The 17396-nt window shown below is 42.5% G+C and overlaps 1 protein-coding gene across 1 annotated transcript; it reads left to right on the top strand.

Annotated features, from left to right (window-relative positions):
* Positions 1-2508: 2508 nt before the first annotated feature.
* Positions 2509-17075, top strand: LOC131888600 (zinc finger protein 76-like). Its single transcript, XM_059237500.1, has 5 exons — positions 2509-3281; positions 6365-6564; positions 10365-10631; positions 14620-15012; positions 15989-17075. Exons 1-5 carry the CDS (start codon positions 3179-3181, stop codon positions 16910-16912), a joined length of 1887 nt encoding a protein of 628 aa, XP_059093483.1. The 5' UTR covers positions 2509-3178; the 3' UTR covers positions 16913-17075.
* The last annotated feature ends 321 nt before the right edge of the window (positions 17076-17396 follow it).

The following is a 17396-nucleotide window of genomic DNA, read 5'->3' as shown; positions in this document are numbered from 1 at the left end:
TTAAAACACATTGATTTTTTTTCTATTCTAGGAAAACGAATGGATAACATACTATTTACTCTGGTTTATTATCATATTTTACAGTGCAAATTGCAGAACAAGGATTGAGGCTCAGCCATTGCACCTTGTTGTTTTTAGTCTGTAGTTGCAATTAGTCTTACGTTAAGCGGGTTGCCCGTTCTTCGTGTGTGTCGGTGAACTGACCTTGTTACACCAATTTATAGCCACCTCCAGCTTTCCTCCAACGAGGAAAAATTCGCTTTATAAGAAGAGATCACATTATCGGATTCCGCCACATTGCGTAACGTTTGCAAAACAACAATTACACGTACTCGAAATAAAGATAACTGTGCCATTTACCATGAGATGACCTGGCTGTTTTGGAAGGTTTGGATGATCATGCTTACAACTCTAAGTTGAGCATTGAAATTGGTCTTCAAACTTATCTAGTTGCATGAACCTTTACAGAAGTTTTTGAATTTAGAGAACAACCAGTGGTTTAAAAGATTATTTGACTGATGTGACCCACCAGCACGTGTAACACAGGAAAATTTCAGGGGCCTGATCAAAGTGAGGCTTTTCTCCGTGGTACCCTTGTTCCGATATCCCCTAAATTTTTTGAAGTGCAGCTTTATCATTATGACGTCTGCAGATTGAATATATATTGTCATTGGAGAGAATAATTAAAATCAATTTTTGAAGCTGCAAGAATGAGAAAGAATGATCAATTGATACTCACGAGGATTGGCGATCGTCTCGAAAGGGTCTTAATTGAATTCCAAATGTTTCCCCAAACTCAAAGGGCCAATCTAACATGTCAATCCCAAAGAAAACAAATAAAACTTTGTATTCAATTTTTCCCCCGGCTGTTAAACTATGAAACTGATGCTTCAAACTGGATTCGAAAGTTGAGGCAACTTGAAAAGTCATGCGTTTCTCCCATAAGATGTCTCAAATCAAATGTAATTTTTAGCGCTCCTACGGAAGTGAGGCACACTTCACTTCTCGACCTTAACCATTCTCAGTGAAACTTTAGGACGCTAAACCGCACCTCCGACAATTACTATTCTTTTACCGGACATTTTACTTACCAGGGAAAATCAACTTTAAAACGTCCCAAAAGCCTTTCAGAGAGATTTATGAGTAAATTATTCTACCCCATCCGGAAGGCCGCCTTACATTCTAGGGTGTCCTTGTGTTGGCATATGCAATATTTGAAAAGTTCAACCAATGGTGGATATTCAATTGTTAACTGCTGTTTTAACCCGTCATTTGACATATCATACCTGCTTGATTGGTCAAAAATGAGTGATTACCCTGCTTTTGTTCAAAATTAAAGTAATAAATATTATTGAAGTTCATTTTTCACGTTTAGATCACAATGCCCGACACAAAGGCGAATGTTTTTTTGCTTATTAGACCCATCAAATCTTCAAATATGCCGGGCATCATTCGGTTTTGTGGCTTTCTTTAGGTTGTTGGAGCACCTGAAGCTTCGTCAACCGCAAGTCACAATGGTCCCCTTTCCTGCTAATGTCATTACCTGAAATGAAGTGACTTTGAACATTAGAATTTCACAAAATCAAAGACCCTGGGCTTTTTTGTTCGTGCAGGCAGTTCACATAGATTGCATTTTCTTAAGAGGCAAAAAATCATCACCCAAGTGGCTTTCACTCGAAATTCCCTCCATTTCGGAGCTTTTATAACATTTAGATTTCTTTTTTTTATGTTCGAGCTTTTTCGCCCCTGGCTTCAGGGTAAGCAACCATGAATAGAAACCAAAAGAATTATTTTAAGGGATCTTCTTGTGGAGGGATGATGGATTTTGCACGAGAATTTAGTATAGATTCATCCCTTTGGCTCTTCCAGGGGGCTGAAGAATCTTGTACTGAGCCCTCAGCATTTGTTTGAAAAGCGTACTGGATGTGGCAATTTACAAATTCCATATCCTCCCAAGAAGATGCCATCAGTCTGGGGTGTCATTTAATCCCACCCTCGAAAAAGCTAAATAGTAGACATTCTGGAACAAAACTCTAGGGTGCTTTAACGTACGAAGGCAGAAAAAATGGGGTCATTCAAAGCCCTCGCAAATGTATTAAACCTATTCAAACTCATGGCTGCATATGCTTCAGCTAATAACGTTGCAACGTGACGAAGCAGGATGACAAGAAGTTCTTCAAGAGTGTTTATGTTCTCTTCATAATGGGAAGTCATTGCAGAATATTATCATTCTGCAGTACGTACATGCCCAACTGCGGGCGAACTTCGATTACAATTGCCTTGGCGCAGCTCAGAAATGTGAAATGCTTTCACCCGTGTCTGGACCTGACTTAAGCATTTCTTTACTCATTTTGACCAGGGTTTTTCTTCACAGAGCTTATCCACTGTGAAAAAAAACACAGTTTTCACGCGAAGCTTTCCAGCGCTTAGAGAATAGGGTTTCGGGGTTCCAAGCACTGCATGTTTAAAATTGGCTTATTTTCCTACATTAGTCATGGTCACGCTGGTCAAGAAACCGTTCCCGGTTAAATCGCAACGTGGGTTTTGGTCTTCATCGCGAAGTGAGTCGAAAATTGAGAGGAAAGCTGTTTGTTTCTCACAGTGGAAGCCATTCTTGTGCTCAAATGACTTTCGAAAGAAGATCGACTAGGGAAATATTCCACCTTCAAGAGTTGGAGCATCGTGAGACAAGGATGTCACTCCCGAGTAAAACGCCGTGGAAATAACAGGACATTTCCACAGCTACTCTTCGAAATTTGCTATTGAATTTAGTTCTTGTCGAAGAGTCTCCTCGTGCACAAGGGGTTGACATTCTCTCTAGTGTGCCCCAATTGAGCAAACCCGAACAACACCTTGCTAAATTTGTTTCAAATCAAAAGTGACATGAGAAATGAGTGTTGTTTCTGAGCGGCGATTTATCAGAGTGCGAAATAACTCACATCCAATCGCTAAAAACAGTGTGTGTGGACCTTAGGAAGAGACTGAGATTTGACTTTAGCCATCGTGAGCCTGTCAAAGTGGAACAATATGCTTTTTAAAGATGAATCTTGACAAGTCCTCTGTCCACGTCTCCGGTTTCATCTGCGAAAGTTGAAGGACCCAGTTTGCAGAAAACAAGTCTCTCTTCTAGCATCGGCTTCATGCTGCTTTTGTATATCCTTGTAACCGGAACAAGATCATGAAATTTAAGAATAAGCCCACAAAAATTGAGCTACCCCAATCCAATCTTCCGAATATGGATCAGAAGAGCTCCTCCACCCAATCTCAAGTCTCTCTTGGAGGTAAAGGACCACGCCAGTTTTCTACTGTTAGTTGGAAATTGACAGGGAGGAACAATATTTCAAATGTCTAACATAACTTTGTCTTGGCTAGCGGTTTTGAATGTCAGGAGTTTTTGTGCCCTAACAAACGAATCATTAGCTGGATGAACAAGAACGAACCTGGCGGATGCAATGAACCTTGATTTTTTGCCTCCGGTATGTTGACAAAAGATTCTAAAAGAAGGTGAAGGGCGTTTGGAAGCTGAACAATACATACCCTCATGGGTTTTGAGTAAATGGGAACATGATAGATTGCCGCGAATTGTAATTGAGCACAAGAGATACCTCTATCCACTTGACTTTTTTCCTGGGCCTGTTGATTTTCAAACGAGCGGAGCACCTTCAAACGGAAGCGAGGATTTTCTGCCAGATTTCTCTCATGTCGTCTCGAAAATCTTGAGGGTGACATTCTTGTCCTTCTTCTTATTCTCGGTTGCCTTCATTGTTGATGGTCTTTGCGACACTTCCGATTTGCAAACAACAGTTCTTGTTCAGGTCGCTTGAGACTTGGTAGCTTTTTCACTTCACTGCAAACACCCATCCCGGACGTGCTAGTTGTTTTACAGAGATTTCATAACGAAACCCCAATCTCAAGCCAAGTGTTCCAAAAACGAGTTATCATTCGTTTTCTTTCCCATTTCAAAACCTCAGTTTGTCAGGCAAGTTCTTGAAGTCCCTTGAAAATTTGACAGTTAAAGGCACGTGTTGGCAACTTTAAGCGATCTGACCAATAAAATCGATGCCAGACTTTCGGGGATGCAAAGTCAAGTTACTCTGTTGCTTTTGAATTGGCTGTTTCTTTCCTAGCTTTTCTGCAAGCATTTGATAAATGCTCTAAGATTTGCCTGTCAAGTAAAAGCAAATCGGCGAATTTGTATTGTTGAAGGATCATCATCTCTTGGTGATGTTGAGCTTTTTCTCATGTCTAATTTAGGGCTGGGTCATGAAAAGCGACACCTAACGATCTATTTTGGCTGTGGAGCGTGTCTCTTTACGAGTTTGAAGTCAAAAAGGTAGATCGTAGTATAAGACATTGGCAATTCATTTTGTTGCCCGAATCACATGATTATCGCCATTTATCCATCTGATAATTCTTTTCTAAAGTGGGGTTAAATCTTTGGCACTGTTTTGCGTTGTTTTTGTCAATACAACAAAGAGCGGAACTTTGCTTTGACGTTATAAAAGATGATTAGAGGAGGCCACAGTCCACAGTTCAAAGCATGAAAGCACTGAAGCTGGAACAATTTCTCCCCATTTTCCTGCAGGTGATCTTAATCCTATTTCAAGCTTAATCTCCTCGAAATAGGAGTGATTCACTAATCACCGTCTCGGCCCTTCCGAGAATGTCCATTTCCATCGTTTCTCCTTGGGTTCGGGAAGCGCGTTTTTCTCGTCTAATAAGCCCCAAGGGCCAATCAAGAGCTGCATGGAGAGGCTCGGACTTTGCCCAAAACTCACGTTTGCTGATGAATTTGAAGGAGTACTTGTGTCTTACGTGACACTGTTTTTCAACCTACTGGAACCCATGGGGCTGGGCAGAAAAGAAATATCCAATTTTTCAATAGATCATCCTGTCCCACTTTGTCCAGATGGGTCGTTCCATGAACAAGAGGCAAGAAACTGGGCTCGTCTATTTGCTTAAGACACATCATTATCACCTCAACAAGTCATTAGCTATGATAACTAACATTGCCTGTTTAGACTTATCTCCACTGGCCTTTTTCTCCTCGGGATGGAGGACGGAGGACGGAGGATGGAGCACGGAGCAGAGGGAGGAGGGGGGAGGGGGGCGTGATGAGGCCGACGATGGAGGTCGACAACAATATCCGGTGAGACCAGGCTCGGCGAGTATATGCGTTTAACTAGTTGGAAAGAGCGGGTTCGGGAACAACAATGCCAAGTTAGTGAACTAAGATGAAGAACAACTGAGCAGAAAGAATGCGAAGGCGCACTAACGTACGAGTAACATTAGCTTCTGAACCTTGATTCCGTCAACCCGGCCAGCTAAACGTTGTAAGTAGACATTTGAGCCTAAAATCCATGGGATGGGAGAGATGGAATGTCTTTTTCTGAAACCACCTTTTTGAAGTTATAAGCGCACATGAGTCGTTAATAAGGAACAAGCGTGTTTTGGGATGCCCCCACTGATTTGTCAATCGCACCTCTGACTTGAATGGGCTACTAGAGTGATGTCTGTAATGAGCAGAAAGATCCATTGTTGGCCGGGGATTGATGCTTTGAATCGGAATGGTGCAAAAGACATTTGAGCGGAGAATTGAGAAACACTTAGAAATGAGCCCCGAATTTCGATGGGCACGAACAATGAGCTCTTACTATAATAGCCATGGCTTGGTGACAACCGAGAAAGGTAGGAATCGACCGATCTTCGCCCTATAGTACACGAGTAATGACGAATGGTGTCAAGCTTCTACAGACATGTGTCGTTTGTGAGGAATCCAATCTGTTTCCCCTCCTCCTTCTTCTTGTGGGAAAAAAGCATACAAGGAACATGTTCGCCACTGGAACGGGGGTTTCTCGCCATTCGGTGGAAATTATGGTGAGCAATACAAAAGCAGACAATAAGTGGTCATCTTTTTTCCCAACCTCCTGCTGACCAGTTTGAATCGGTCAACTGAAAACTCGACTATCTGAGAGTTGAGTCTGTGGACAGGAGATGGATTGGTGGTATCACGTTCAGAACGTTGTCATCTATCATTTTGCCAAATGAACCGAAAGATCTAGATTGTTCATACCTTTTTTGGGGGGGACAGCACCTGTCATTGATATCGAATTCAGTTCGATCCAGAGGGAAGCGGAAGCAAGTCATTTGTCATTAATTTATATTTATTGCCGAAGGATTAGCATCTCAACCACATGAAGTTCTAAGTAACGAATCACGTCTCCAATGTGCAAGATTTCTTTCCAAATTGAAATCACATGAAATTCCTACTAATAAATCAGGATACTCATTGGCCATTATTTCTTAGGTTAACTTGTTTTGCACTTCGTTCAAGAGTGATGCCGATTTGCACGTTCCATTTCAGATGAACAGCCACAAGTGAGTGATGGATCATCAACGAAATCTACTGGAACAAGTGGTAATCACGTGTGCCCAACTTGCCTGAAGAAGTTCTCGCGTGGCGACATTCTTCGCAAGCACGTAAAGAGCCATCTTCCCACTCTTTGTACAGTGTGTGGTCAACTATTCAACGATAAATTCATGCTCTCTAAGCATCAAATGGAGGTAGGTCCACTCTTGAAGAACGAACTCTCCAATGAAGAGTTCCATGTCAAGGGTAGTGACTCTTAGATTTAAAACTTGACCTGAGGCGTCACGACCTGGGTTTCTTTTGGCTGGGGCAGAGAAACCCACTTAGTATTCTGGGGAACAATTAAAGGACTAAGTTTGTTTTTCCTCACATGGAATAGAACTTCATACACTTGGACAAGGCGTGCATTTTTGCGAAAGACATTCAATCCGAATTGTGCTTGCATTCTGCAATCGGTCTGATGTCAGGGGCCATTCTAATGCCGTGAAATTTAACAACCGAAGGCCTCGGACACCTTAGTGTGCGAAAATATCCTGTTCGAAGTCGAACCGGCGAGTCTAGGTTGATTTCATTTTTTGCACCATTAGCGATTTGTCTAATAACGGGAAACAAAATCTTTGACCCAACGTTTTGGCGGCATCCCCGTTTTAAAAAGCAGGGATCGAATGGAAATCGCACCCGAGAGAGCTTTGTCTTGTTGGAGTATTCTCGGGCATAATAATTGGAACACGACAAGCTTGGAAATCGAAACAGAAGCTTGTGATAGTTGACACACTCTGTTTTAAGTGATGTGGCTTGAGTTTCAAGGGTAGCAATGAATTCTGGCAAGGGAAGAATGAACAAGATTCACAGAACGTTAATTCGTGAGCTGCTCATTCTCTCCAAGATGGACAATGGGCGCGTCCGTTGCCAAGTTCGACCTGCAAAAATGTCGCCTCGAATCAAGTCAATTTTGGCCAGAATCAAGTGAGGGAGATGTGGCATGAAATTTCCCCACTTTTTCCCTCCTTCCTTCTGTCTTCTCTCAACTCCGGCTGCTCGTAATTTTTTGCTCTCAAGTCGACAGTTTCAACCCTTTGATAACAATTTCGAGTATTTACATACGATTTGTACTCCTTGGAGAGGCGTTCCTTGTCCAAGCCTGGAGCAATACAGCAATGTCGCCTGGCCTAAAATGAAAAGCTGGACTTCGGAGGGACGACACAAGAAATGGTACGTCCAGCAAAGCTTTTAATACAACAAGTGTGGAAACTCTTGAAAGTGACAAAAGATCAAAGTAATGCATTATGACAGCAACATCATGGCTCTACCTGATGCGGGGGAATGGCCATCACGGCCCAATGTTTTGAGCAACGAGGTGCAAAGATGTCTGGCGAAAGAGCGTCGTTCTCCTTTAAGGCAGCCGCTCGAATTAGCGAGTGAAATGAACCTTTGAGGATGGATGTGTTGTCAGTAGGTAGGTCAACTTTGGACATTTCCAAAACAAAACCTGTGACGGCAAATGAAGGAAGGGGGCTTTCGTACCTAAGTCACGACGTCGTTACAAATGTCAATCTCAAGTTTGTGCTTTAAATATGCGAATACTATCACCCCGTACAAAGGTGATGTATCATACAAAAAAAGGAACCCTTGGGATCGTGAACTCTTCGAACGTAGATCCCTGTTTGCGACTCATTGCCGTTGACTAATGCAGGGACTCTAAAGAGTCCTTGACTAATAATGATGTTTTCAACGTTGACTGGCATTTCTATGTCACATTTGAAACGGCACCGCTTTCAGCTGTTACACGCTTTCCCAACCTTCCTTTTTTTTACCAACTTGCAGAATAAACAACGCAAAACAGGCCTGAGCAATTGTTTTAGATATTTTCTCAAAACACTTTCACGGTCCAAACAGTCGCTTCCGTGCAACGATATCATTGCATATAAGTAAGGATTGAAATATGCGACAAGTGAGACCGACTTGTCGGCTTTATTTTTAGTATGAAATCAGTGTCCCTCAAAAGTCACCCCTACTACAGAGACATGACATTGCTTACATGCTCAATTTTCAACAGATCGTTGTCGTTCCGAAGACAGGATCACGGAAAGCTCATTGAATTAGCGAGGCAAACCCAAGGATTGGGGTCAAAAGACTCATTAAATTAGCACTATTACAGCGAAAGCCGAGCCTTATGGGACACAAAGAACGGGCTTGTCACGGGTAACGGCAGGCATGTTTTTGACAATTAACTTTCAACTTCATTATTTCCCGCATTTTTTGGTTCTAAAATTGTTCCATCGCGGAGAAATCGCTTTTGTACCTTTCTCAACATAGCATGTCACCTTGGCCTTGTGAAATGATTCCGACCACAAAGATATTGAGCTCAGGGGGGAAATTCAGATGAGTTTCTTGTGCTCGAATTCTCAGATGGATGAAGATTGAATGGCCGAGACATTAAGTGTGAACGCATACTTTTTTGGCGGAGGACTTCTACAGGACAAAAAGTAGAGGATCAGAACTGAGGAGAGTGGCTCGTGGTGTCGGAAATTTGAGTGGGATGGAAAACGCCTCCTTGACACCGACTCTCAAGTCATTCATGACCGAAAGAGTGAATGAATCCCGTTCGAATTCCAATCCGGGAGCACTTTCAGAGATAATAGCTGGCAGGCGTTCTCACTCTCCTCAAGCTTCTCTTCCCACAGAGGGCGCCACTTATGAACCTAACAATGGTCATAGAAGTGTATCTGTTATACGATTGCACTGTCCAGCTTGTCATTTTCAATGCACGCTGATTAAGATTAAAGTCTTGACACAATATACAAAAGTTTACAAATTATGCATATGGATCAGGCAACACCCGGGCAACCCACGTTAACTCAACATTTTTCTATCCAAGCAACAAATTGTTCAGCCTTCCGTTTGAAGTACTTCTTTACTGTACATTGAGTTAGCTAAGCTTTGACCTCGGTCATATGAAAGGAGCAGAGCTTTGTGGAATTTAAATGACGATACGGCTTAATCACCCTAGCTTGGACATAACTTTGCATAACAAGTTTAACTGACTCATCAATTATTTGTGTCAAAAGCCGTCACGGGTGGTGTTTTTATTCTCAAGCTTAAATGGCTTGTCACTATTAGAGTCTTGTGTGACTGTGATTGCCTTGTTTCCTTGCGAATAAATCACGAAATAGGGCTTTAGAGCTTCTCTTCCGGACTCGCTCAGTGCAGGTCTAGGTGACTGAAAAATTTCTAATTTAGCGGTTTTCAAAGTTTGAAACTGATACTAAGCACTTTTTGCATGATCTATCTCCATTTGACTCGGGACTGTGGGTCTTATTGGGCTTGCAGTTTCATTAGCTTTTCCAATGAACTTTCGTTCGATCTGACTTATTGCAGCAAATCGCTGCAATCGTTGAAAGCAACATTCTTTAATATTCCACAAATCGTCTTGTACTACTAGTTTTCCTTACGGTTGTCGAATCTTCACGTTAGCTAGTATTTAGTAACTACAAGTCAGACAACTTTTTTTCACTGATCAGTGATCACTAAAGGTCGAAAAAAGAACTTGTTTTGCCATTAAGGGCAAATTCCAGATGGTTTTTAAAACCAGCTTTACTTACAGTAGCAACTTTTCACGTAAACTTATGTTCAGACAACTTCTCGCATTCAAACCTCTAGGTTTGCTCCTCGACGGCAAAATAAGTTACTTTTCCGAGCTTTATTAATCACAATTAAAGAGCATCAACTTTTGTCGAGATGGCCCTCAACAAAGATTATCAACGACCTTTGGTTTGAACCGATTGAGCCTCCAAGTTAAGCCAGCTACCGTCTACCCAAGTGTTTTAGTTCTCCACTTCAAAACAATGAAAAGGCAGCATTTCGCATGTATATGCATTCCAACATCACTAGGACACGTTAACCGCAATCCCTCTTACAGATTCGAAGTCCTGTACTGAATGTACGTCTCCCTTGACCGTATTGTGGCGCCCATTAAATTTTTGCGTCTTTCCAGGCACATTCCTCGTCCGTCGAGAGGATATTTCAGTGTCCACAATGCGATAAAAGCTTCAAGGAGCTTCGAACCCTCCGGCTTCATCTGAAGATCCACAACGCAGAATACCCGGAGCGCTGCCCCACTTGCCAAAAGGTCTTCCGTACTAAATGGCAACTGAAACAACATCAAATGGACCACGGCGGTGAAAGACCTTATCCTTGTCCGGAATGTTCGTTCACTTGCAAAACCAAGCAACAGCTGAATGAGCATCGACGGAAACATTCGGTAAGCTGTTGTTCCATTGAATGAAATCTATCAGGGTTCGCGTTTTGAAACAAGGCAAAAAGTGGCCGAGAGAGTCAGGTTCCGTCAGGAGTCGAGGAAAAGGCTTGATTCTAATCGGAAGTTGTTGAGGTTTATCAGAGAGTTTGACATTTTGTTTTTGTATCGAATTCAATATGCTTGTAGCCATGTGCAAGAACTCAATTTGTTTTGACAGAAGTGTGCGGGATTTTTTTGACTATGAACCCCGACACTCCTCGGCTTTCAACTGTTGTTTTTGTGTGTGTCCACTTGCGTGTAAATGTTCCTGAAAGTCCGCAAAAAACGGCCAGCTCAGATTGTGAAAAATCTCGGAACTGCCATCTTAATCTTGTGGAAAAACATTTGGATTTGAGACTAAATGCCCGACCGAAGCAAACTCAAGAGGTCAGGGCGTTTGTCCAACGATGCTCGAGCACACTGTAAGGTGGACTCCTAACTTTAATGAGTTTTGGTGCGAGGAGTGTGTAAAGTTGTGTGTGTGTGTGTGTGTGTGTGTGCCAATGAATGTCTGTCCGTGAATTGAGTATGTACATTACGTACACACACCGTAGATGTATGCACACTGAAAAACAGGAAGCAACAAGAGTGCAAATGAGACGATTTCAACGGTATCTGGTCAAATCCAGCTCTCACTTCGACTGCAAAGTCCATTTGACATGTACTTTATGTAGCTGAAGCTGTCCTCAATCCTGACCTCGACAAACATTTCAATGAATTTTGGCCAACGATCAGTTTCTCCCCTTTCAAATTCGAGTTCTGAGCCACTTGCCTGGCCGGATAGACTTCTTTGCACAAACACATGGCATTTAAGCACCGCATCAAATGAAAAGAAACAACATTTTGTCTCGACAATCATTACCCTTAGCGCCGCCTTCCTGAAGGGAGTATACTGAAAACTCGTAATTGGAGGAAAAGTTCATTGAAGCTTTCCGTCTTTCCGGTGAAAATGAAAGAGAGAAAAAACATTGTCAAAGTCGCCTTTACCGACGTTTTGAGGATCTAGAGGCGAAGCCAAAGGCTTTCCAAGGAATGCTTTCACTTTCTTGAAAAGTCGCGAACAATGAAAGGAATGCAACATAGCGCAAAATTTTCCTCCCTGGAGCCCAATAAAATTTAGATAAAATTGACAACTCGGAATTTGAAATCCAATCCTTGAGGTTGAAACCCTGCTTTTTAAGCAGCCCTCTAAGACTCCCCGCGTTCTCAGACCTCGGGAAACTTGTTTGATCTGATATCGGAGGGGGCCGAGCTCAACAAATCACAGAAATGACCACATGAATCTTCCTCGCCAGTCCAATAAACGTCGCTTTCCAACTACTCCCAAGTACTCTGTGTTGGTGGAAACTCTTGTCAAATGACCCCTAAGTCCTGATGATTTTAAGATCTGTTTGTGCGTGAGTGTGTGAAGGAGCGAGCTCATTAGTGCGTACTTAGGCCGAGAGAAAGTGTGAATTCATTGCCCAAACTGACACAGGAAGTGTGGCAGATGAAGGTGAAGCCATTTTATCACCAGCCCCACAGTTTTCTTGTCCCTGTTGCGCCCAAGATCTTTCTTCAAGATGCTGAATTCTGATTAGCAGTGAAATATAGGCCTTTGCACATAGTTTGCCCCGGGTCTATTTTTCTTCCACCGGGTGGCAAGTGCTTGAAATTCGTCAACTATCAGCATCTCAGTGACAGAAATGCTTCTCAAATCCCATTGGGAGAGAAGCATAGCTATAGGAAGAGAAAGAGAGAGAGAGAGAAAAAGAGAGAAAGAAAGAAAGAGGAGGCGAGAAATAACCTGAGGAGTGCATTCATGTTCTGCTTGCCCTGTCATCAAAAGTTCAAGTTTTGCCAAAGAAAACTAGACCAGTTTTTGAATGTTCCATCTTGACGCCAAAGGCACAGGCATGAATGCTGCATAGCGTTCTCATCCCACCAGAACGATTATTTTTAGACATTTTGCAAGTGATTTGAGTCAAGTGTGTCTGCAATCTCTAAACTCTAGCTAGTTACTGACAAGTCATTCAGGGTGATTGCATTATTTCACCCCCGCTTGGCCTAAAAGACAGCTTATCCCAAAACCTTGATGGAATTCAACTTTTGAGGGGTATTTAGTGGAACCGGTTTTCTGGGCTCATTACACACAATTACCTCATAGAGAAGGCCAGGAATAGGTTTGCCGTGTTCCTTCGCGTACTCCCTTGTCCATGTTCATGACGTACTAAAAAATCACGAGAATACTTGGACGATTGTCGTATGCTCGGTTTGTTTATTTTCCTAAATGGCGTCAACTTCGTTCTAATTTACCGTTTTGACATTACAAATTTTTTGGAGATCGACCGATTGTGCTCGCCTCACGAATGAATGGGAGTAGATGTGCCTGGGCACAAAGATATGTACGTATTTCCTTGCAAAATGGACCCACTTAAGAGTTTCACCCTGCGAAACATCTTTCGTCTAATGGATAAAGGCACGAACGAGGCTCTGGGCCAATTTTAATCACGGATCAGATCAAATTCTTTCTTTATCAACTATGGCCATCCAAATCTACAATTGTCTTGAGAACACCCAAATCTACTTGCTAAATTAGCAACAAATCCGAGGGAAAGGGGGAGGGTAGGTAATCAGTTGGAAAGACCCCAAAGAAAATCTTTTCTGGTCCATTTTGAGAGTTGCACTCTCAAAAGATGAATGAGATAATCGTTTTAAAGGCCAAGGATGGGTTTGTGATTCATATTGTTACTAACGAGAAACATTCCCGAGAAATGGTTCTGGAATTCCAATCTGATTGTGCAACCAATCACGTACATGGGTGAATCATGATTCTAATTGGTGAGTTTTCCTTTGATGCAATGCCAGATACTTTGAATACTTTAAAAAAAGATGCTTAAAAAAAAAAGATTTCTTTAGTCTGGAGTCCGGTATAAAAAATCCTTGTTTCGGTGCCGATGCCCAACTCGACCTTTCTTGAGTTGTTGAGGCGTCCTCGTCGTTTTAGGTGACAAGCTCCTCTCAATTTTCCATCAAGCTCGGACTTTATTGAACAATTAACAAGGGTTTCCACTTGCGCAGCCATAAATTACACGGCCAATATGACTGAGCCAGCTAATGACATTCCGTATTTTCATCTTGGGGTGGATGTTAGTTAGCTCAGTGGAGAGGGTCTTTCTTCTCCATAATTGACCCTCAGACGTGGATTCAAATGAGTGATCCGAACGGTCAAACGAGAACAAGCCTTAACTAATCATATCCGCTCAAAGTGACCAAAGGCACGTTTGGAAACCCTGACATGGATTTTCCGACTGGATCGGTTATTATCTCCATAAGGGAATATTTAAAAGACCAAGTCAAAAAAAGACTTGGGTTTGTTCGTTCAGTAGCCAACAATCTGTTACTTCAATTAAGTATATTCTCGTGGCTGTTTTGGAGGTCGACAGAAGACTTTAGTATCGACCTGTGTTCTAGTAATCCAATGGCATTTCAAACTTCAGCGTCTTTTTCCGAACTAATCTGCGGATGATCTCGTCCTTACTCAATAAGCTCTTCGGATCTTTCTCTTCTTCGACTTTTTTTCTCGTCATCGTCATAGAGAGTACAGGCCCCATCTCATTTCTTTTTTGCCCAAATAGCTTGCATGCAAAATCATTCCGTAGACAGCTCCACTTCTGGATGAGCCAACCGAGCGAGTCGAAGGTGAGCTTTCGAGTTCTGCCTCTGCTGTGCTCGAGAAAAATGCTCATTTGATAAATCGGAGTTGGCTTTTGAAAATTATTACCTTCTTGTTCTCGACAAGATTCTACGCCTAATAACTCATGTAAATGAGGGAAAGAGATGATGTTCCACGAGGGGAATGAGTGGGAAATGAAATGAGAATTACCTTGCAAAACGTGGATTCCCGACTGCCGACAACTCAATAAATGAACTAGCGATCAATGTTATTACCTCGTGAATCTCTTATTTCCAGGGCGAGAAGGCGTACAGTTGTCAACAATGTGGGACTCGATTTACATATCGGAATGGGCTCATCAAGCACACCAAGTTGAATAGATGTCCCAAGAAAATCATCACTCCCGACGGGGAAACGATCATCAAGAAACGCACAAGAACCGCCAATTCCTCCAAGAACAAAGACAAGATCGAGTTGCCCACCCAGCCCTTGCCTTTGGTGAACAATCAAGGATCTCTGCTCAACATTGAGTTGCCTCAAATACCAAGCTTGGTTCCCATGCCCGAAGCCAAGAATCAAGTGCCCACCATGTCCCAAACTCCGCCTAATTTCTTCGGAAACAATGTCATCGCGACAACCAAACCCCAACAAACTGTTGTGAACCTCGCTCACATGAACCCTCCTAGTTATGTAAGTACGGTTCCGTTCTTGTGCAGAATTAACAAAACTTATGTTTCAGTGACGTCTAAATTTCTTATTCAGAACATAGGTGACAGAAACAAAAATAAATGTCTTTGAATGTAAACCTCAATGCTCGTTTTAAAAGAAGTCGGCAAAAACTACAGTGTGTCCCGAAATTGAGTTCTTCCTCTTTTATTTGCTCTAAAACTGATAGCGTAGGTTCGATGCATTTGGCTATTGCTTGCCTGGGTAGCCACGCCAAGCTCAATACGATTTCTGATGCGATTGGTTGCACTTTGATAGGACTTTTCTTGAGTTTCAGTAGCTGAAATATGTCTCCACACTCTTTAACGTTTTTGTTCGGAGCATCGAGATTGATTTCGAGCGTCAAAGTAACAAACTCCTTGTGGAGGTATACTTATTGGTTTTCGATTGGAGACAAGTCTGGAGAGTTGCTGAGCCATCTGAACATTCTCTAAAACAAAGATAAGTTCCAATCCGCCTTCCCAAAGGCTATTAGCTATAGCTTTGACGTTGAAAGTCATTTTACACACCAAGCCTGGACATTAAACAGAGTTTAAAACGTGAGGCCCGAAACAACGAAGTATTCTGGTGAAAATATAATCTTAAACATGAAGCCGATGACTGATCTAGGTTGATATGTAAGGAGGCTACTATTCTTTAGTTTGTTCAAAGCTATTTAAATGAATCTTTTGCAAAAGAGGTAATATTGAAAACGTGTACATTCATGAGGGGAACTCAATTTCGGGACACACTGTACTAAGAAAATGTAAAGGATTGCCAATGTAAGAGGTTGAACCCGTTATGATTTTTTTTTTAAATTAAAATGTGAACACCCAATTTTTTGGACAATTTCAAAGGCATCACTTGAATCACGCAAAAATATTTCAAATGAAGAGCAAGCAAACGTTAGTTCAAATTGATATTGATAGATTTATGTGACGCATTTTCGCTCTTATTTCAGATTGGTCTCCTCCAGACGGTGACAACAACTCAAAGTCTCCCGCTGGTCCAGAGTAGCACCAACACTAGCCCGACCACAGCCCCCGGAATCCAGGTGGATCACCCCAAGACACAACACCCCGTATCTTTAGTGCCTACATCCACCGTCTCACTTCAAGTCCTGCCACAGGGAGGCCTCTCGCAGGCCTCGATCTCCGAACTCACCTCAGCCACCGGATTGAGCGCATTCGAGATCCATAACTGGGTCTCATCCCTTCCTCCGGGGTCCACGGTTAAAATCACGCATCACTGCGATGTCAAACGCAAAACCGAACCCGAACGGAGGATACTGGTCCGTTGCGCCGCTCAAGAGTCTCGTCCAGACTATTTCAACCTGCCTTACCCTCAAAGACCCAATGGGGTTCAGGATAATGTCCAGAATCTCCAAAGTCGTCCGAATGAGATCCCAACCTTGACCAGTCCCATGCCGCTCCCATCGTATGCAGAATCCTTCGCCGTCAACCCGAACGACGTCCTTCGCAAGGATCTCAAGATTGGAGACTTGGGTAACTTGGACTATGAGGTTCAGAATCAGATGCTGATGCGTCCAGGAATGCCGGTGTTTCAGACCTCAAGGTCGGTGGATCCGGATTCCCCGTCCTCGTCCGTAGAGAGTGGTTGTGGGTCGGCCAGTAGCTTCGGGGGGAGTTTTTCTGATCTCAGTGAGGGCTCGAATAGTAACCACGCCCATCATCAAGCTCTTTACATCAAGACTGAGGGCAAGAATGGCTTGCCAGAGTTGGTAGATATACCGGACAGCGACGACTTCTCCATGGATCTCACGACAGAAAACCTAAATGAACTAGATTTTCATTCCATCAAGTCGTTGGTGGAACATACTTTTAAGAATGAGAGGGACATGCTGGACATCATCTCGACTGTGTAGGCTAATTCCTACAAAACTTGCTTTTCATCTCGATATGTTAGGTACCCGTTCATATCTTTGTTTGGTTTCGATTCGGCATCGAGATCGGCTTTTTGATTAGGGAGAAATTCTCGCATGGCCTGAGTAAGGCCCTTGATAAAATAAATGCTCCTTTGTGACCCTGGTGGAAGTCCTTCACTTCAATCATTTGACAAAACGTTTGACGGTCCTGTGTCATCAATTCCTCACTGATTCACTCACCAATGGCGTCTGAAACAACTCAAAATTTGATTGTAATCATCAAATTTTCTTAAACAAGGTGCAACTCCAGAGAGGTTTGACCTAAGCCAAACAAACAAAGATCAATTCGATGACTATATTCCCCGTCTCTGTAATTACCAATGTTTGCCATTTGAAACTGTTATAACTTTATTATACAACCAATTCATGCTTATTTGTTAAAACCACTCGCCCCAAAAAAGGTTATAAAAGTAAATGTATATCC

Source organism: Tigriopus californicus, chromosome 10, assembly GCF_007210705.1.
Source record: "Tigriopus californicus strain San Diego chromosome 10, Tcal_SD_v2.1, whole genome shotgun sequence".
Classification (NCBI taxonomy): Eukaryota; Metazoa; Arthropoda; class Copepoda; order Harpacticoida; family Harpacticidae; genus Tigriopus; species Tigriopus californicus.
Note: the sequence above shows the minus strand (reverse complement) of the source record. Positions and strands in the feature narration are given on the sequence as shown.